Below are 22,029 nucleotides of genomic sequence, written 5' to 3'. Positions count from 1 at the left end.
TGAGAAGGGGGACAGGAGAGGAAGAATAGATAAAATTATCTCACATGAAAGAAGTGACCAAGGAAGAGTTTTACAATGAGGGAGGAAAAGGAGGAAAGGGAAGTGCTTAAGACATGAACCTCACTCTCATGTGAACTGGCTCAAGGGAAGAACATAGATATCCATACAGTTGGGTATAGAAATTCATCTTACCAAATGGAGAAATAGTAGGAGAAAGGATGATAAGAATGAAGGAACATTAAGACATAGTGGTCAGAACCAAAACAGACTTCTGAGGAGGGGGCAGGATTAAAAAAAAAAAAAGGAAGAGAATAAGATGTAGGGAAACACAGCAATCTAACTGTTAGTGTGAATGGAAGAACTCACTTCTAAAACACAAATAAATAGAATCCTACAATATGTTTACAAGAAACACACTTGAAATAGAAAGACACATACAGAGATAAAATAAGGGGCTGGAGTAGAATCTATAATGCTACAGTTAAAGTAAGAATATAACCTGTGATTGGCAGCAGTGAGGGTAGAGATCAAGGAAATCAAGGATATTTGGAAGGACATCAACATATAAATTGAAGTCTCCAACCAAAAGGGCAGGGTTTGGGGTGGACTGAATCAGGTACTGAACTCCTTGAGAAAGGGAAAGAATGTTTTAGATGACAAAAGAGATTGGCTACAAGAGTCTAGATAGGGAGATCAGTCTGGATGGAGCAATTCTTTTTTAATTCTTTTTGCAAGGCAAAGAGGTTAAGTGACTTGCCCAAGGTCACACTGCTAGGTAATTAAGTGTCTGAGGCTGGATTGAACTCAGGTCCTTCTGACTCCAGGACTGGGGCTTGATCCACTGCACCACCTAGCCACCCCAAGGATGGAGCAATTCTTAAAGGAAAAGAGGCTACTGAGTGATAGGTGGTAGAGGGAGAGTCTAGAAGTAGTAGTGAGGTACAAGAAATATGCCCATTCAATCTTCTTGTCCTTTGGGTAAAGGGACAAGAGAGAAGGAATAGTTCATAATGGCAAGGGAAGCCAGGGATGCAGTATCTTGAGGGGAAGCCAGACTTCCTTAGTGTGAGAAGAAAGGAATAAAATGAGAAAGAGGTCTAATATGATGGGAAATTTTTGGCAAACTTGTAAAGTGAGAATGGAACCAGACTGTAATGAATTTTAAAAGCAAAGTAGAAGAGTTCATAAATTATCCTGAAGGCAAGGAGTCAACAGATCTTTTCCATGACTGCTAAGGTTCTTTTCAATTTTAGAAGTCTCTGATTCTTAACTGCAGTCTTCTTCAGATCATGAATAGTATCTCACTTCTATATATTTCACAATGCCTACAACATTAGTGGACATCTAGGAATTGCATAATAAATAGTTAATGGTAGATTATAGTCAATACACACTATTTCATGTAGTGAAGGTTTAATCATCATTGCTACAGGATATTGTGTGTCCCAAACCCTCTATTCTCAGCTCCAGGATTAGATGATTTCTTCACCCTGAGAACACATGCAACCATAACATCAACACTACCCTTTATCTTTCTTCCTGTCCTTCTCTGACTAGGCCACCTGCTTAGAAGATTCTCGCATTTGAATCATGGTGTTTGACTAAGATGATGCTAGTTTTGATGACTGGTTTTTCCTTTTATCTCCTTAATTGTATTTCTAGTACTTTTAGAAATGGGTGTAACAAAGGGAAGAAATTGGCTCAGAGAATCTAAAAAAAACAGATCTCAATAAAGCCTTGTGGAATTCACATGAGCCAGAGAGTACATGTGAAGTACATGCAAAATATAAAATGCTAACACTATACAGGATCATTTTGAGTTTAGAAAATCTTCCTTACCGAGTTAATAAATATTTTTTGTATCTAGAGTGGAAACATTCTTATAAATACAAGGATTTTGACTTGGAACAGGTAGAATGACAAAAATACCCATAGCCTTTGTCACAAACATTTGCTTCCTGACCTAGATAGCAGCATTAGCTTCTATGCAAGTCAGACAGGTACAAAGTACAACTGGCATCCACCATTCTAGTTTTAAAACAAAGAAAAGTGCTTTCATAAACTACTCAGAAATAACAGAAGTCAGGCAGTAGCTAGATTTCATTACAACTTATTCAGGCATAGTGAAGGATTTTGATGATGTGAAAACATATTGTACTTAAACACCTGCCTTTCTATGTCTGAAAATGGTTTCATAGGAATGGCCTCCCAGGCTGCCATGTTTTTAGGGCTTTAAATTCTCAGGACACAGGATGGCAGTGGATGCCAGAGGTGATTCATAAGCAACCAAGCAGAAATGAGTCAAATGGTTTGGAAAATATGGGGACCTATCTGAATGATAGAAAAGAATCCATCTCCAGTCAGCCAAGGCAATAGAGTCCAGGTCTGCTCATTTGACTAGCTATTAAGTGGCAAGCTACTAAGCTAAGATGTTGAATATACCAAAGAGGGACATACTTCTCAGACACTGAGTCCTCTCTAATTGCATACCTCTCTCTCTTGCTCTTAAGGCTATTTCTTACCTCTGACCTGAATTGCTGCCTGGATAAATATTATGACACTTCTAATTCAGGATTTCAAAATCTAATTTTAATGCATTATTGTGACCATTACTAATAAAGATTATTAATAGAATAATTATTAATATGTTAAGATAGGATCAATACAACCTCAAAGAGCATACCAAACATTCCTTTCATATTACAACATGTTGACAGAAAAGCAGGAAGGCATGGTGGCTGAGGAAAAGCTTACAGAGAGATCAGTTTTGCATCTTGGTTTAAAAATGGCTCCATTTTATTAACCTTGTTACTGGATGAGTAATATTTGAAATTTTGCCTAAAATGTGTTGTATTAAAACAAGCATATTTCCATCTACTTCCAGGCTCCTAAATATCTCTTCTATATAATTCCCTTAAACCTTTTGGCCACTTGAATGTTCAACAATGTCTCTACACACTTCAAAACCATGCTAGCTTTCTCAATAGTGTCTTTGAATTCCTTGTTTATTTGTGTCCTTTTGGTTAGAAGCTACTTTGTCAATAGAATTCGAATTTTCAGATCTCAATGTTCTCTCTAAACACCAAAGAAAATGAAAAATCTGATATTATCATATCTCTAGGTCTATCATGTGTTTGTTTCTCCATTTGAATATTATGGGTGATATTTTAAAGGTTAGCACACTAATAGTAGTAATAATAACAATAATGATGATGATGATGATGGCATTTAGATAGTGATTTGAGTTTTGCAAGGCATTTTACAAATATCTCACCTTGGGAGGGTGGTGCTATTATTATCTGTATCTTACAATAGGCAGTTACATAATAAGAAAACTATCTCTTCATTCCACACCCTGTTCTCAGTATTATCCAAGTAGAGAACAATGTGAACTTTAGAGAAATCCACTAGAATAGTTTGGCTTTGATAGGATTTATGAGAGGGTATTAGCACTTAGAGAGGACTGGTTATAGAAAAACCTGATAAATAGATTAAGTTTAGCTGTTCTTCCTGGGTGAATTATCCTTCCACAACCCTGACTCACCCCAGTATGGCATCCCAGTCTAGTCTGACTAATTTAAGTACAGCCTTTTTTTTATATTAAAAAATTTTTTTTTAGATTTTTTTTCAAGGCAATGGGGTTAAACGGCTTGCCCAAGGCCACACAGCTAAATAATTATTAAGTGATCTGAGGCTGGATTTGAACTCAGGTACTCCTGACTCCAGGGCCGGTACTCTATCCACTGCACCACCTAGCTGCCCCATGTACGGACTTTTTCATCACCTTGCCCTTGTCAACATCAAATAAACTAATATATAGATGGATGTTAATGAATTCATGTTTTGTCCTTCATTAGTAAAATAAATGCATTTTCAGAATATAAATATTCAGAATATCCTTGAATAGGTAATGACAGCCAAAGGATTGACCCCAATGTATAAGTTTCAAAAAACACAGAAGAAATGGATCAAATGTTTTGGAACATGGGGAATCTCCAACAGATGAAGAAGAATTCATCCCTAATAAGTCAGTTTCAGTTTGTGGGATGAAAAGAGATTTGGGGGCAGGTTAGATCTCTTGTCCAGAAAATTATACCCTAAAGACATTCTGGCATCGGAAATAATTGTGTATGGAAACATTGGTAATAGAAGAAAAAGTTATGATACAAAGGATTAAAGTTGTTATTATAGTCATTAAGACAATACTCCCAATTCCTGGCTATGCAGTTTTAATTAAGAGAAACAGTGGAAGAAAATAGTGGAAGAAAAAAGTCATTTACAAGTGTAATTTTCCTCATAGAAGGGGCTAGATTATGAAAGGAAATGAACTCTAAATACCATTATCATGGACCTCTTGCAGTAGAAGTAATACAGTAATTATCATACCCAATCCTAATTTCTTCCTTTGTTTCTATTGAAAGTTCATTTGTACTGCTTTAGAAGGTTACATGTAAATAAACATACTTCTGACTGGCCCAGCTGTACATTCTTAAGAGGAGCATTTGCAGAATAGATGTGGGGGAGGGGAGAAAGAGGGAATCATAACTATTTGCTGTGAATTCCTACAAACCCTTTTATCTGTGGGGGATTGATGATAATCTCTTCTGTAGTCCCATAAAATCGTGTGGTCATTTTTAACACATAGTAAAAAAAAAAGTTAAAAAAACTAAAGAAACCATTTGTAAAGTGTTTTGATTTCATTTTAACATTGGATACATCAACACAAAAAAATAAGATTCTTTAATGAAATGATTTTTTTTTCCCTTCTAAGCTATAGTCTAAAGTCTTAGGCAAGAAAATGAAGGCCTTAGAGATATAGCTGGCATTTTTCATCAACACTAGAGATCTAAAACAAGGGCAGATTTGGAGATTGAACAGTTGGCTAAAAAAAATAGTACCTAAAATAAAACAATGATGGACTTTTGGCTACAATTGAAGTGCTTGTAACAAAGGCTGGTAAAAAGACATATGTCTGGAACTTTGCAAATCTAATTGAAAGAGCTTAAAATCAAAAAGGAAGGAGGAGAGAGGAAATTGCTTAAATATTTCCACTAAATTATATGCCAAAGACATAATATATGGAGAATAAAGACAGTTAGACATCCAGAAATTCATAAGAAACAAAATCCAAGAAAGGGATTAACTATAAAACCTATATCAGATATCAGGATATCAGATATCTAAACATGGATACACAAAGCAAGGTGAACTAATAATAATAATAGCTATTATATAAGTATATTAAGGTTTACAAAGAGCTTTACAAAAATTATCTTTTGGAGATTTTAATGTGAGGAGGCAAATTTGAGGTGAGAGTTATTTTCTTATTGACACTAGGGAGATGAGATAGATGTTTCACATGACTCTGAAAGAGTTTACTTTATCCAAAAGGTACAAGACAGATGGGGATAGAGTATTAGTATATATTAAAAAGATGTATTTTTATTATGTTTTACTTCAATGCTCTTTCACTGCTTCTTGTTTTCTGCTACATTCTCAGTTTTCTTGGATGGCTTTCAAGACCCTGGCTAATGTGGTTTCAGCCTCCTTTATTCCTGTTAGACTGGTCTCATTGTTCTATTCCAACTTCACACCATCTTCTTCTCTTAAATGCCTTGCTCCCTTGTCTTATCCTTTTATGTCTTAGCTTGAGCTACTCCTTTCAGCTTCTGCTTTGCTCCTACCCATCTGTTGTATAAATCCATAGAAAATCAGACAAACTGCTGACTGGGTTCATCACAAATATATGATATGTAACCCCAAGGGGGCCTTCACTTCTGTAAGGCAATCCTTTTAGACCTCCTTTACTCTCCCACTTACTAGAAAATCTCTTCTTATCTTTTTCAGCCTGCTTCAAACCTCCTATGTGTCCCCTACCCCTCATCCTCTAAACTGAGAACCAGGACTCATATTTAATTGAAAAATAAGAGGTTGATTGCCAAAAGCTCATCTTCTTCTCTACTCTTTATCTCACATCACCAGATGCCTTTTGCTTCCATCTCTTTTTTCACCCTTATTTCATATAATGAAGTGGCCCTTCTCCTTTCTAAGATTTGTTCTTCTACATGCACAAGTGATCATCACCTCATGCTTGTACTCTCACAATATAGCCTGCTGTTTGATCTGATTTCCACAAGTCTCTCCCCACTCTAATCCATTGTTGACTCGGTTGTCAAATTTATATTCCTAAAACACAGGTCTAACCATTTCACCCTGCCATCCCCTATTCAATCAATTCCATTGACTCCCTATCACCTTCAGGATTAAATATAAAAATTTCTATTTGACATTCAAAGACCCTCCTCCCACCTTTCCAGTCTTCTTACACTCTGCATTCCTGCCCTTTCCCAATATCCAACAGACTACCATGTATGCTACAATTCAGTGATACTGTCATACTTCAGTGATACAAGACTCTTCATCTTCTCACTCTGGGAATTCTCTCTGGCTGTCCCCTGAGCCTGAAATGACTGTTCTCTTTCTTGATTTCTTTGGCTTTCTTCAAGTCTCAACTAAATCCCCACTTTTCATGAGAAGTCATTCCTGACCTCTTAATTCTTTCTTCTGTTGACTATCTCCAATATATCTAGCACATAATTGGTCTGTACATAGTTGTTTGCATGTTACCCCCCCCCAATTCATTATGTATGGATTGTAATCCTGAGTTCTCAAAAGCTATGCCAGTGGAAGTTTCTACCATTTCAGGAAGTTCTGTAATACAGTCCCAGCTCAACATTATGTCATCAATCTGAGGACAAGTCTAAGTATATACAGTCTCATCACTAGCCACTAGGTATTTGAATTTCTGTCCATGACAATCTTTGAAAACAAAGAAAATAGTTACCTTCAGTTTATGATGTGCTTTCCAGTTTCTGCAGTGCCAACGACAGAGTAGAAAAAGAAACTTTAAGTATGATGTTGTTTTTAGGCCATTATTAACTGAATTGTTGGTACAATTTATTGGTTAAGAGTCTTTCAAATGTGAGATTCTTGCCCAGGGATCAACTAGTTGACATATTACAAGAACTGAATCATCTCAAAACTGATATTTTTTAGAGACAGATCCCTAATTATGAACAACGACAACAATAACCACAAACCTAGGAAACAGCTAAGGTGATCTATACCGTGATGGGGATAGCAGCTGGGCCAAGGAAAGCTCAGAACCACACCTAGCTCTAAGGACTAGGTAGAGACATCTGACTGGTAAGTTGGGGTAGTGGTGTGGAGGAGTTGATAAAAAACTATTTACCTTTACACTAAGGTAGAGTACCTGGAACCAGGAAGACTTGGCTCCAGATCCTAACCCTAACAATGTATAGGTTATTGTACCCAGGAGAAGTCACCTAACCTCTCAGTGCCCTAAAACTGTAAGTTGCAGAGAAGAGCTGACTTGAACTGGTAGAATTTCCACACTCAGAAATTCCCTATACTAATGAAATTTACAGGTCCAGTCCCTAACCCTATTCTATCCATATTCTTGCCATAAACGAAATCAGCAGGCAAAAAGAACTTGAAATGAAATGGCATGATGGCTCACAGGCTATCATAAAGAGACAAATAAAGACTCTGCTAGGGTTTTTTCATCATGTATCCCAAAACAAAAGGGAACATCATTTCATGGGGCATATCATTATCTAGATTTTCAATACTTATAATAAACATTTGCAAAAAGAGTAGTATGGAGATAATTGTAGTATATTCACATTGGTTGGTTCCTGTCCTGTATTATCAGACCAATACCAGCTCGGAATGGTCTACCACAGATTTGGCACAAATAGTCCATGGGAACACCTAGGGTGCTTACTCTAAACTTACACATCTCATGTTGTCTTTGAGCTGCTTCAACTCTACCTTGCTCATAAAATGCAGCACCCTTTCTGATGAGGGCACACCAACAGACACTGAAGTTCCATGAAATACTCAGTTAGATCTCTAATTTCAATTAAAATATAATTCAATGCTTGGTGACTTCAAACAAAGGTAGGCATAGAGAAAAAGGTAAAAAAATAATTTCAGAAATTAATACTGAGGATTAAACACCAAAAGAAACCAAATTATTATAGGCCAAATAGAAGCCTCATATCTACATATCTTGCAAAATTTCTCCATGGAGAGAGTTTGGCGGTCCAAAAAATACCAAAACTTCCATGCAAAGAAAAATAATTGGCTATAATCTAACAAAGGAGAAGAAAATATTTAGTAACTGCTGTGGGAGTCAATTCCAAATCAACTTCTTTGTATAATCAAATCATCAACTTGTTAGAGCAAACATAAAAATCAATACTAGAATAGAGTAATAAAATGAGAAGATATGGCATACAATTATAATATTTTCAATACCCACATAGATGATCACCACCGTTCTCTAAGGAAGTCAACTGATACAAATCAACCAAGAAAATGAAAGGGTCAAAAGAGGCTGGTAACTGCTTTATACATGAAACTACTGATCTCCAAAAAAGAACAATATTTCTGAGAAGGATAGTAGAAGATTGTGAACAACATTACTACATAAAACTGTGAGAATCAGTGAACGGAAAAAGCAAGTTAATGAGAGCTTGACAAAAGTCCTAAATTAAGTAGGATCACCCTGAAAACATTTCAGGCTGAAACTGGAGGGAGAACAAACAGAAAAAAATAGAAAAGAGCTGTTTTTGCAAGGAAAAAGGGGTTAAGTGACTTTTGGTTTCTACAAGGAAAGGGGGTTAAGTAACATGCCTAAAGTCACACAGATAGATAATTATTAAATGTCTGAATCTGAATTTGAACTCGGGTCCTCCTGTCTCTAGGATTGTTACTCCACTCACTTGGTCACCTAGCTACCCATATTAAGTTTTCTAAAACAGATAGCTTTATTCAAATCCAACCTCAGACACTTAATAATTACCTAGTTGTATAGCCTTGGGCAAGCCACTTAACCCCATTGCCTTGCAAAAACAAAACAAAAATCAAAAGAAACCCAAATAGCTTTATTCACCAGTGACCTTGCAGTCAAAACATTTGAGTTCTAATATTTCAGTTACAGACATACAGGAAATATTAGAAAGAAGTGGCATTAAAAACAAATGAACAAAACACATAGGAAAAGTGACCAAATAAGTCCAAGTAGAGATAGATGAGGTCTGTGCTAAAGCAACACAATTGGGGGCTTTGATGAATCAATGAAGATATTACCAGATTTGGGAAAATGATGGCAATTATTATCAATAACAATGAACTTATATGTATACTTTCCTATGTCTTCAACATGTTTATGGAGATAATTTGCACAAAAAGCAATGATATATTTAACGAAGATAGGAGAAGGATACAGAAAGCCATTTCAAACAATATTCTATAGCATACTAACTCTTTACCTGAGAGGAGTATAAGACCTGACTGTGTCTGCTGACTATAAGAAAAGCATTTGATTCAGTAGAGTAAAATGCCATTTCAAAATCTCTCTATTAACAAGGTATTTCCTACATATATGTTAAACTCAAACAAGATTTCTTGACTCAACAATGCAGATAATTTTGTTGAATGACCCTTTGGTCATTGGCCCACTGGAGATATTAGTCTTTTACTGAGTATATCCAATGCAGAATAAAGATAGTAGAGGAATTTCCTGGAATTGGTTATATTTTTATGTTTCTAATTGTGTATATCATTAGGAGGATATCATCAAGTCCTAGACTTTTTTTTTTAGTTTTTTTTTTTGCAAGGCAGTGGGGTTAAGTGGCTTGCCCAAATCCACATGGCTAGGTAATTATTAAGTGTCTGAGGCCAGATTTGAACTCAGGTACTCCTGACTCCAGGGCTGGTTCTCTATCCACTGCCACCTAGCCATCCCTAGATCTCTTAACAATGTATGGATATCAGTGAAAAACATAGGTTATCCATCAGGTACATCTTGCTCTTAGTAGACCATCAGGCAATCTTACTTTTTTTTATCATGTATCTTAATAATATCTTTTATGCTATTTTCCCGGAAGAGTTCTTCATGTAAAATATAATGTAGCCCAGAGGCATCAAATCTATAGCCTTCTCTTCCCTGAAGTATAATATAAGACAGATTACTATGTAATTGGGAAATACATAAATAATTAAATAAAATATAATACCATACAATGTTAATTTGTAGTTTTCTAGTTAATATGAGGTCCACAGAATCTCTTTCTACTTGAAATTGACACTTTTGCTATTGCCTATTCATACCCACTATAAATTATTCCACTGAACTTTAAGTGAACTACAACTTTAATTTTTATGATATTTTATAATATTTTTAGTATTCTATGTTTTACATCCATTCCAAGAATAATAATATGAAAAAGAGCAAAACAAAAAGCGTATTTTAGAGGAAAAACTCAGGGTCGTTAAATATATAGAAGAATTTCCCAGATACAATCTGGCTAATTCTTGTATTTAATTCTGGGTTTAGTCCATCATCCATATACAGTCTATGTCCAAGATATGTGTAGAGATAGACCAAGTGTATGACTTCTCAATCCAACCTAATATCATAATCTGGACAATGCTTCACCTATTTTTTTTAAGTTGTCAGTTTAGTTGAACTCTTTTGAGTCATCATTTATTTAATTTCAGAGGTTTTCAGGGCTTGCTGCAATCAGCCTAAATACCACTTGCAAATAGAAGAATTTGGAAGATCTTAAATCACTATGGAATATTTCTTTCCCTTGGATTCTCTGTTGGACATCCTTTATAGCAAAATGAAGCTTGATGCTTTACTCGATTTCAATTATCAAAGGTTAACAAATAAAGTTATCTCTGTTGTACCTTTCAAAAGATCTTGTATGATTTTTTTTTTTTAGATTTTTGCAAGGCAATGGGGTTAAGTGGCTTGCCCCAGGCCACACAGCTAGGTAATTATTAAGTGTCTGAGGCCAGATTTGAATTCAGGTACTCCTGACTCCAGGGCCAGTGCTCTATTCACTGTGCCATCTAGCCACCCCTTCTTGTATGATTTTTAACATAGTTAAAGGAGACAGAGTCAACTAAGATAGGGAAGCCAGGGTTTTACACCATGGGGCTGAAATTTAAAGAATACTGAAAGGATTTATACTCCATTGATAAGTAGGAACAAATGATCTAGTTAGCAAATTATTGTAGTTATAATATAAACCTGTTGGATGGTCCCAGTGTTTATCTACACTGCACTGAGTTCAATACTACTCTCTTCATAGGGGCTACCTCCTCAGCAATGACCTCATGATTTTTCAAGGTTCTCAGTTTCCCCATTATCCTACAGTGTCCTAGGCAGTCTTGTCTCCTGTAGTCTTATGTTCTGAGGCCTGAAGTCTCTTCTTGAAATCTTCCCTTATCCCACCACCCCTACTTTCTCCAAGGGTATTTTGTGTTGCTTGATCAGCCTTCAGAATAAGTTATAGCACTGATGAGATATAGCTTGTGGAAGACTGCCTCTGCTCTTATATATAAAAGAAGATAAGACAAGATAAAGTTTGTTTCTTGAGTTGTTGAAGTCTCCTGAAATAAACAATACTGATAACTTTCTACTGCTATCCCCCCTCAGAAAAAAATTACAAAATCAGGATTTTTCAAAATGAGATGGAGATTGGTGGGGGGGGGGGGTCTTCTGATTTCACCTTTGCAATATCTTTCAGATATGCTCCCTTTTTTCCTCTACCATCTGCAAGCACTCATGTGCAGACCCTCACCTCATGTCTGGACTATTGCAATAGATTATTGAAGGATCTACCTACCTCGAGTCTTACCCTACTCCAATTTATCTTCCATTTAGTTACTAAAGTTATTTTCCTAAAGCTGAGTCTGACCATGCCACTTCCCTACTCAACAAACCATAGTGGATCCCTATTGCCTCTTCATAACCTATTCCCCATCCTATCTTATCGTTCTTCTTACACCTTCTCACTACATATAAACTCATCGCTCCAATGAACAAGATATTCCCTCTCTAATTCTCAGTTATGGGCATTTTCTCTGGCTGTCCTCATGTCTCAAATGCTCTTCTTCAACTCCTCCTACTGACTTCCCTGGTTCTCTTTAAGTGACAACTAAACTACAGGAAACCTTTCCCAGTCTCTTTTAATTCTAGTGTCTTCCCTCTGTTCATTATTTCCTATTATCCTGAACATAGTTTGGGCAAAGACAATTTTTTGTCTCTTTTTTGTAACCCCAGTACTTTGCAGAGTAGCTAGGCACATATTTTTTTGATTGACTGAAAAGTAGGTTGGAGATAGATTGATGATAGCTTTGAAAGTCAGGATAAAGTTTATTTTATCCTATAGACAATGGAAAGTTATAAGATTTTTTTTTATTTTTATTTTTTAGGATTTTGCAAGGCAAATGGGGTTAAGTGGCTTGCCCAAGGCCACACAGCTAGGTAATTAAGTGTCTGAGGCCAGATTTGAACTCAGGTACCCCTGACTCCAGGGCCAGTGCTCTATCCACTGCGCCACCTAGCCGCCCCTATGAGATACTTTTGAACAAGAGAAAGACATGGGATCAAAGGATTATAGATTTAGGGCTGAAAGAACCTTAGAGGTCATTTAGTTCAAGTCCTTCATTTTATCAGTGAGAATCAGAAAGAAGTGATTTACTCCGAGGTCCAGTGTTAGCACTCTTTTCACGTCAGACTTTTGCATTTGGAGAATTACTTTTTCATTGTTAAATGAACTGGGTGGAGGGGAGATAGAGATACCAGTTAGGATATTATTATGAACTAGAGATATGACAATGGGAGTAAAAATGAAGGAACTGATGCAACAAGACTTGAGAAGTGATTGGTTGTTGAGGATGAGAAAAAGGGTAAGTCTAAGGTGATCTAAAGTGTTAAACTTAATCAACTTAGTACCATTAACAGAAATAAGAAAGTTAGGAAGAAGCAAATTTTAGTGGGGAAAGATAATGAGTTGAGGTATTCCTGGGACATTCTGGTGGAATGGTTGCTCTTGGATAAGAAGCACATTGGAGGACATAGACACTAAGTTGTGAGTCCAGCTTTGCAAAGATGATGTCACAACCTCTCAGCCTGAGGGATGGCCATTGTAAAGATGTGAACCATGTGGCTAATTTTAGTAGTCTGGGATGAGGAGAGTTCCTTAGTAACAGCCTGGGGGCTGCCTCTTTAGCAACCCTAAGAGTTCAAGAGTTCAAGGATGCAGCTTTCTAGAGATAAGGAGCCCTAGGCAGCAGCAGTCTTTTGTGGAGGAAAGGATAATTCATGTAATCCCTGTAGTTGGAGGTTCAGATATGATATGAAGCAGCAACAGACCTGCTCTTTGCCCTCCATCATTAACACGGACTTTTTTGATGGGAAGCAGGTGACCATCTAGTGATCCTAAATACATTTCTCTTCTGGGAGTTCAAGTTCTCAGGATAGTACCATAAAGTGTGGATGCTGGGGGCAGCTAGGTGGTGCAGTGGATAGAGCACCAGCCCTGGAGTCAGGAGTACCTGGGTTCAAATCTGGTCTCAGACACTGAATAATTACCTAGCTGTGTGCCCTTGGGCAAGCCACTTAACCCCATTTGCCTTGCAAAAACCTAAAAAGAAAGTGTGGAACCATAGGGGCTTGCTTCCTCAGCAGACCCAAGATTTTTTCCCCTTTAGGGAAATGATGCTGTTATTCTGGAAGATCCTGGGGAGAAAGTGAAGAGGGAACTCTTTTACTTGTGGAGACTGAGATATGAGCTCTATTCAGATATTTCCCCAAGACCCCTCAAGATAGGGGCAAAATTAATCAAACACCTATGATTTGGGAATGTGAATAATGGGACAATAACTTAATAGGGTGACAGGGCTCAAATGAATTTCTTTTTGTTTGGTTGTTTATTTTACTTTAGATGGTAGCTGACTATGATTCAAGGTAGAGTGGGGAGAAAACAGAGATGGAAAAGAATAAATATAATTAATGGAACAAGATCCCAAAGGATAAAGAATAGGATAAGAACAAGGGTACAGGTGGCCTTGGACGCATTATTTTCTGACACAGGAGTATAGGAAAAAGGAATAGGTAAGATTGAGTAGCAGAATTTAGAGAGCTCACACAGATTGTCTGATCTCACTGTAGTAGGAACATCATCAACTAAAGGAAAGAATTATGATTTGCAATTGGGAACTTGAGGAGACAAAGTTGTGAATCTGTATCTGCAGAACTTTAGAAGTATTAATTTATATTGGATCCAGTAATCATAGATTTAGGATTTCCGGAAAGAGAAGGATGTTACATTTTACTAAGGTTTGGAAATTATCAGGGCAAAAATGACAAAAAGAAAAGGGGGTGAGAAATTCAAGGGGGCAAAAGGAATATGGAAGATATGAAATGATTTAATTCCGTTTTTGCTTCTGATTTTTCTACAAAGGGGGATGATTTTTCAGATTGTAACAAATAGACTAAAAATGGATAGTATGGATTAGAATTCAAAATAAATGAAGTAATGGTAAGAGATTAAAGCTTCCCTAAGGACATGAAATGTGATTTATGGAAAGAGAACTGTCTTTAAATCAAAGATATGGGTCTGAGTCACTCAAACTTTCTAGGCCCATTCCCTATAAAAAGAGACCCAAAATTCCCTTTTGGAATTAACAGACTGTGATTCAATATAGCCTAGAAGAATTACATTACAAGGTGTTGAGGATGTGAATGTCAGGATGCTATGCAATTGTGGTAAAAAGAGAGAAAGGTGTCAAAGGACTGATAGAAGGAAAAGGATGATAATTGTCCTATGATATTTTAAGATTTGCAAAGTGATTTATATATATTATCTTCTTTTGAACTTCATAACTACCCTTCAAGAAAACTGAAATTCAGAATGGTTCAATGACTTGCCCATAAAGATATACCTAGTAAATATAAAAAGTGAGATTCAAACTCATTTCTTTCTTTTTTCGAGTCCAGACTTCTATTCATTGCTCCCTGTTGTCCCTCCTATGATAAATCCACAAGCACTTTTTAAGTACTTGCTGTATTTCATATACTGTGCTTGGTAATGGCCTCTATTTTTTTAAGGGACGAAAGTATATACTTTCAACTTGATGAATTTCCAAGTAGTTAAATTTGATTTCAATTCCTAATAAAATTCTCACATGGATCATTAGAGATGGTTTTCAAACAATGAGAAATTAAAGGGTTGTATATTATAAGGTAGCAAGGATTCATTAAGTACAAGTCGGGGGGTGGCTAGGTGATGTAGTGGATAGAGCACTGGCCCTGTAGTCAGGAGTACCTGAATTTTCAGACACTTAATAATTACCTGGCTGTGGCCTTGGGCAAGCCACTTAACCCCATTTGCCTTGCAAAAAACCTAAAAAAAATTTTTTTTAAAAATAAAAAAAAGAACAGGTCAGCTAGGTTAAGCCAAGGTGGCAGTGTAAAGGCAGGGACCTGCCTGAGCTCTCCCCCAAACCTCCAAATACTTTTAAATAATGATTCTAACCAAATTCTAGAGTGGCAGAACTCATAAAAAGACTGATTGAAACAATTTTCCAGTCCAAGACAGTTTAAAAGGTCTGCTGGAAGAGTCTGTAGCACTGGGGTTAGGAAGGGTCTGCAGTATACCTGGGGCTCTTCTGGAGCAAACCAACTTCAGCCATCCAGGAACAGACCACAGGGTGCCTGGGTTTGTGGAAGTGGTGGTGGTTTCCAGACTCTTAGCTCAGGGATTGCCAAGGATAACTTGGAAGGTCAGAAGGAAAACTTTGCCATACCAGGGTGAGAAGGGAGCCCAGTCAAGCACAGACCCAACCCCAAGGGACCAGAAGCAGTGCTGGGGAGCCACCTGGCAGGGAGTCCCCAGGAGCAGCTTCCAGAGTGCTTAGTCCACAGATAGTAAGGGGGTCAGGGATGATTGCAGATCTTTGCTATCCCTGAGGTAAGACTGTTGCTTTGCCCACACTCAGATCCAATCCAGGTCACAGTCTGGGGACTCAGTCTCAGGAAAAGGAGCAGGGACCCTTTTCACAGTTCCAGGGCAGAAATGAGTGCCAGAAGAGCAGTCATAGCCTCTCCTAAGACCTTTGATGGAATTGAGAACTTGTAGGTGCTTGGAGGGTAGGGGGGGTATCCTTGCAAACAGCTGCAAAAACCTTCAAAAACTTGAGACAGTGTGTCCTCCACCCTGGAAGCAGAGCTCCACCTTAACAAAGAATTAAAATGAAGTCATAGGCTGTGGAAATGAGCAAATAACAGAAGAAAAAAAATACAATCTTAGAAAATTACTTTGAATACACACTCAAAATATAGCAAAGTCAAAGCTTCTGAATCCAAAGCTTCCAAGAAAAATATGAATTGGTTTTAGGCTATGAAAGAGCTCAAAAAATTTTGAAAATCAAGTAAGAGAGGTAGAGGAAAAATTAGGAAGAGAAATGAGAATGATCTGGGAAAATCATGAAAACCAAGTCAGCAACTTGGTGAAGGAGATACAAAAAAAAAAATTGAAGAAAATAACATCTTAAAAATAAGTTTGGATCAAATGAAAAAAGCAGTCCACAAGGTCAATGAGGAGAATAATGCCTTAAAAAGCAGAATTGGGCATATGGAAAAGGAGATACAAAAGCTATCTGAAGAAAATAATTCCTTCTAATATAGAATAGAGTTAAGGGAAGCTGATGACTGTGAGAAATCAAGAAACAATCAAACCAAACCAAAAGAATGAAAAACTGGAAGATAATGTGAAAAGCAACTGACCTGGAAAACAGATCCAGAAGAAAGAATTTTAAAATTATTGTACTACCTGAAAGTCATGACCAAAAAAAGAAACTGGACTTCATTTTTCAAGAAATTCTGTTGGAAGGATTTGCATGAACTGATGCTCAATGAGATGAGCAGAACCAGAAAAACATTGTACATCCTAACAGCAACATGGGGGTGATGATCAACCTTAATGGACTTACCCATTCCATCAGTGCAACAATCAAGCACAATTTTGGGCTATCTGCAATGGAGAATACCATCTATATTTAGAGAATTGTGGGGTTTGAACAAAGACCAAAGACTTTAATTAAAAAAACCCATTATCTTATTAAGTAATTTTGCTATCTCTTATACTTTATTTTTCTTCCTTAAAGATATGATTTCTCTCTTATCACATTCAACTTAGATCAATGTATATCATGGAAACAATGTAAAGACTAACAGAATGCCTTCTGTGGGGGGTGGGGGAGAGAAGCAAGATTAGGGGAAAAATTATAAAATTCAAAATAAATAAAATCTTTCTTTTATTAAAAAAAGAGTAATTCTCTCAGAAAACTGCCCTGATATTTTAAAAGCAAGTGTAAAATAGAAATTGGAAGAATCCATCAATTACCTCCTAAAAGAGAACACAAAATGAATAATGTCAGGAATATTATAGTCAAATTTCAGAACTCCCAAGTCAGAAGAAAATATTAAAAAGCAGCCAGAAAGAAGCAATTCAGATATAGGGGAGCTACAGTCAGGATAACACAAGATTTAGCAGTTTCTTCATTGAGGGCTCATAGGGCTTGGAATATGATATTTCAGAAAACAAAAGAACATGGATTACAGCCAAGAATCAACCATCCAGCAAAACTAAACATACTATTTGGGGGGAAAGAGGGATATTCAGTGAAACAGGGGACTTTTAAACTTTCCTGATGAAATGACCAGAGCTGAACAGAAAGTCTGAGTTTCAAGTAAACGACTCAAGTGAAGCATGGAGAGGTTAGACAGTAACGGTCAAATCATGAATGACTAAATGACATTGAACTGCTTGTATTCCTGCATGGGAAGATGATAATGAAAACCCATATGAACCTTCTCATTTATTAGGGAAGTTAGCAGAAGCATATATAAACAGGTCGCAGGAGGAAGCTGAATATGAAGCTATAATATATTATAAACTTGGGGGTAATGGAGGAGAGAAAAAAATGTACTGGGAGAAAGGGAAAGGAGAGGTGGAATGGGGTAAATTATATCACATAAAAGAGGCAAGAAAAAAAGCTTTTGCAGTGGAGTGGAAGAGGGGGAAGATGAAGGGGAGTGAGGGAGCTTTACTCTCATTGGAAGTGGCTCAGAAAGGGAATAGCATACACACTCAGTTGAATAGAAATTCATTTAACTCTAGAAGAAAGTAGTAGGGGAAAGGGATGGGAGAAAGGGGGATAGGGAAGGGAGGGGTGTAGGTGATAGAAGAGAGGGAAGATTATTTGAGAGGGTAGTCAGATGCAAAAAAAATTGAAGCACACTTTTGGGGGAAACGTGGTAAAAGGGGAGAAAGAACAGAATAAATGGGGGTGGGGAGGAATAGGATGGAGGGAAATACAGTTAGCAAAAGCAACTGTGGAAAAAATATTGAGGTAATTCCTCTGATGGACTTATGATAAAGAATGCTATCTATCCCAAAGACAGAGCTGTTGGTGTCTGAATACAGACTGAAGCACACTTACAGCCCTCCCCACACACACACCTTATTTTTCTTGAGGTTTCTCTTTCTTTGAGTGTAGGGGTATATTTACATTTACAACATGACTATTTCAGTAATGTTTTTCATGACCATACCAAATAACTTGCTTTCTCAGTGGAAGGGAGTAGGAAAGAAGGAAGGAAGATAATTTGGAACCCAAGGTTTTGGAAGTAAATGTAGAAATTGCTTTTGGATTTGGCTGGGGGTGGGGAATTAAAATAAAATGAATAAATTTTAAAAAAAGAACAAGTCAGGCAGACTAACCTTATTTCCTTTTTGTCAGGATTGCTAGATTGGGAAAACTCCCTGGGGAAACTATATTTGGACTATAGCATAGAAGTCAATGGTCAGACTATATGTTTAAGTCTGATTTTAATTTAATAAAATATATATTTATCATATACCTGCTACATGGAGTATACTCTAATTTGAGATTAATCATTAATTACCTTTTCAATTTGGAATATTACTCTTATTTCAGTTTGCTTATTTTTTCTAAAAGTATAAATAAAAATTTAGGTATTTCTTTTAATTTTATATTATATCCTAGTATATGTACATATACAAATAAATGCACAAATAATATTACATACCATATAAGATAAATGAACCCTGTGACTATAATAATTCTTTTAAATGACCATTAGTTAAGGAAAAAAAGTTCCTGCTTATATATCTGATTTGTTAAATAAGTGCTAGACCATCAATTAAGAAGATAGGCCTTGGGGCAGCTAGGTGGGGCAGTGAATAGAACACTGACCCTGGAGTCAGGAGGACCTGAGTTCAAATTCGGTCTCAGACACTTACTAATTACCTAGGTGTGTGACCTTGGGCAAGTCACTTAACCCCACTGCCTTGCAAAAACCTTAGGGAAAAAAAGAAGAAGATAGGCCTTTAAAGTATCAGAGGTAATGAAATAAAATCAAGTAAGTGTACTCTAGGTAGGGGTCTAAAAGAATAAAGATGCCTCTTTGAAAATTAAACTTATTTGGAGTGATTGGAATTTCACTAACCTGATGTTAGAAGTAGCTGATAATAAGCAAAATTTGAAAGCATGTGATAGTAATTCTTTACATTGGCTTATAACTTAGCTACAATATTTCTTCTAACAAAATCTCAGCCACAAATAATATAATTTTGTTTTCTTCTAAAATACAAAGATACCACTGACTTTTCAATGGATATGAATACATTCTCATCCTCATAGCTACAGGCTTCAAGTTGTGACTGTTTTATCAATAGCAAGAGCTTATTTTGGTTACCCACCTACTCAAAATTCAGTCACAACAGGAACCCAAGAAATGTTAGAAATGAATTTCTAAGATAGTAGGTTATTTTTACCTTACTTGAGGTGGTGGAATTCCTACTACTATACAGTCCAACTGCACTCTAGTTCCTTCTGGAACTTCTCTGCTTCGCAGCTTCTGAGTAAACCGTGGTGGTTGTCCCAGGGGCTCTTCATAGTACAAGGATGAAGGTGAGGAATCTGGGGTGACATCAGTACTGGTTGTTGAATTAGTAACTCGCTCAATTTCCTGAAGTCTCTCAGCCTCCTGCTGCTCAAGGGCGTGATTCACCTCATTATCTTGGGTGTCCTGAGGAATGGGAATGGGAATAGAAGCTCTTTCTCGTCTTTCAGACATACCAGAAAAACTAGCACTGTTTTCCTGTGGGCCTTTACTTTGAGAATCCAACTTGCTTTTGTGGTTTTTGCAGGTGCGGGGTCTGATTCTTTTGGAGCTGTGGGCTTTGAATAGGGAAGATAGCTCTTCAATGAAATCAGCAGCCTTGTTTAGGAACACTTTTTTAGACTGGGTTTCTGAACTATACTGCGGCTTCTTTGTATCTTGAGTACTTTCTTTGGAGTTGGTTTGAGTCTCAGGATGATATTGGTAGAAGTTAGGATCAGAACTTGATTTAGTTGAATTTTTCACCTGATCAGAAGAAAGATGTTTTCTAGAACGGGAATCATCGGCTTTACTCTCCAAAGAGTCTTGATTGATGGCCAGCCTTGCCAGATTGACACTTTCATCTAATTCTTCTTGACTCAGGAAGGCAGAAAGATCTGGAAGATCATCTTGACCTCCCCCTCCTCCAGCAGCTCCAGCAAGACTCCCAAAATGGAAAGGATTGGGGGTAGATTCTGCCCGACTTCTCTCAATGTTTCCCCGATGCCTGGTTTCAGCTAAATAGCTTTCCCTTAGAAGCTGAGATATGGAGGTAGAAGCTTCTATGTTGTCGTCTTGCATGCTGTTAACAAAATGAAAAAAGAAAAAGGGAAAAACAGGATGATTTGGAGGGAATGGTAGGTCTATAGTTAATATTATACAATAGATTCTTTTTTTTAGGGTTTTTTTTTTTTTGCAAGGCAAATGGGGCTAAGTGGCTTGCCCAAGGCCACACAGCTAGGTAATTATTAAGTGTCTGAGACCGGATTTGAATCCAGGTACTCCTGACTCCAAGGTGCTTTATCCACTACGCCACCTAGCCACCCTACAATAGATTCTTAAAAACATAAACCCCAAATGAGACATTTTCTTGATCAAATGATAAACCAAATTTATATCAGAAAGATATAAGGTGGGGTGGCTAGGTGGTGCAGTGACTAGAGCACCTGCCCTGGAGTCAGGAATACCTGGGTTCAAATCCGGTCTCAGACACTTAATAATTACCTAGCTGTGTGGCCTTGGGCAAGCCACTTAACCCCATTTGCCTTGCAAAAAAACCTTAAAAAAAAAAGGAAAAAAAAGAAAGATATAAGGTCTTAGGTCTGGCTCATTGATCTTATAATTTACAACATAATTTACAACATAATTTTAATCCACATGATATTAAACCAGAACAGGGAACATGGACACAAATTAGTCAACAAGTAACAAGCATTTATTAAACATTTAATATATACTATCACAGTCCTTGAGACTATGTGGTATTTCAAATTAATCCATCAATAAACATTTATTAAGAGTCTAAAATGAACCAGGCTCTATGCTAAACTTAGGTTTGATAAAGAAACAAGAGAGCCCTCAAAAAACTCAGTCTAGATGATACAATTATAGTGACAGCAAATGTAATTCCAACCCATACATTTATTTCAATTGAAATGAAAATTTATTGTAATTACATATGTGATATATGGTGAATCTGAAGTGACACCAAATTTAATATTTAATCTCCCTCTGAGAAGATATGTATACTGGGACTTTTATCTTTTGATCAGAAACAAAGTATATAAGTTTAGTTTCCTCATCAATAAAGGATAGACAAATAGACATTGTGCACTTTAGATAATTGAGGGATTTTTAAGTAAATAAATACAAATTATTTCTATATGAAGAGTATTAAATTTTGAATAATGAAAAAACTTTAATATCCAAATACTGGTACTAACATTGAATAGTTTGTTGTTGTGTACTCTTCTAAAAAAGCAGAGATCATTGATATGGAATATTGCATCTAATATTCTTCTTTTTTCAGTGTATTTTAGTTTTGTTGAAATGTTTCTCTCTTTTTTCTTATTTCCTATAAGAAATGGATGACTCTTCAGGAAGTTAAGGGAAAAGGATAGATATCTTGAGAAAAAATACAGGATAAAAGACTTCAGAAATCTGATCAGTGCAAT

At 36.7% G+C, this 22,029-nt stretch overlaps 1 protein-coding gene across 1 annotated transcript in view; it reads right to left on the bottom strand.

Moving 5' to 3' along the window:
* Window positions 1–22,029, bottom strand: part of MYPN (myopalladin) — a 120,310-nt gene that overhangs the window by 62,577 nt on the left and 35,704 nt on the right. Inside the window, 1 exon segment of the mRNA XM_074232368.1 lies at window positions 19,749–20,657. Coding sequence (XP_074088469.1) covers window positions 19,749–20,656 — 908 coding nt within the window. The 5' untranslated portion in view covers window position 20,657.

Source organism: Macrotis lagotis, chromosome 4 (assembly GCF_037893015.1).
Source record: "Macrotis lagotis isolate mMagLag1 chromosome 4, bilby.v1.9.chrom.fasta, whole genome shotgun sequence".
NCBI classification, from domain to species: domain Eukaryota; kingdom Metazoa; phylum Chordata; class Mammalia; order Peramelemorphia; family Peramelidae; genus Macrotis; species Macrotis lagotis.
Note: the sequence above shows the minus strand (reverse complement) of the source record. Positions and strands in the feature narration are given on the sequence as shown.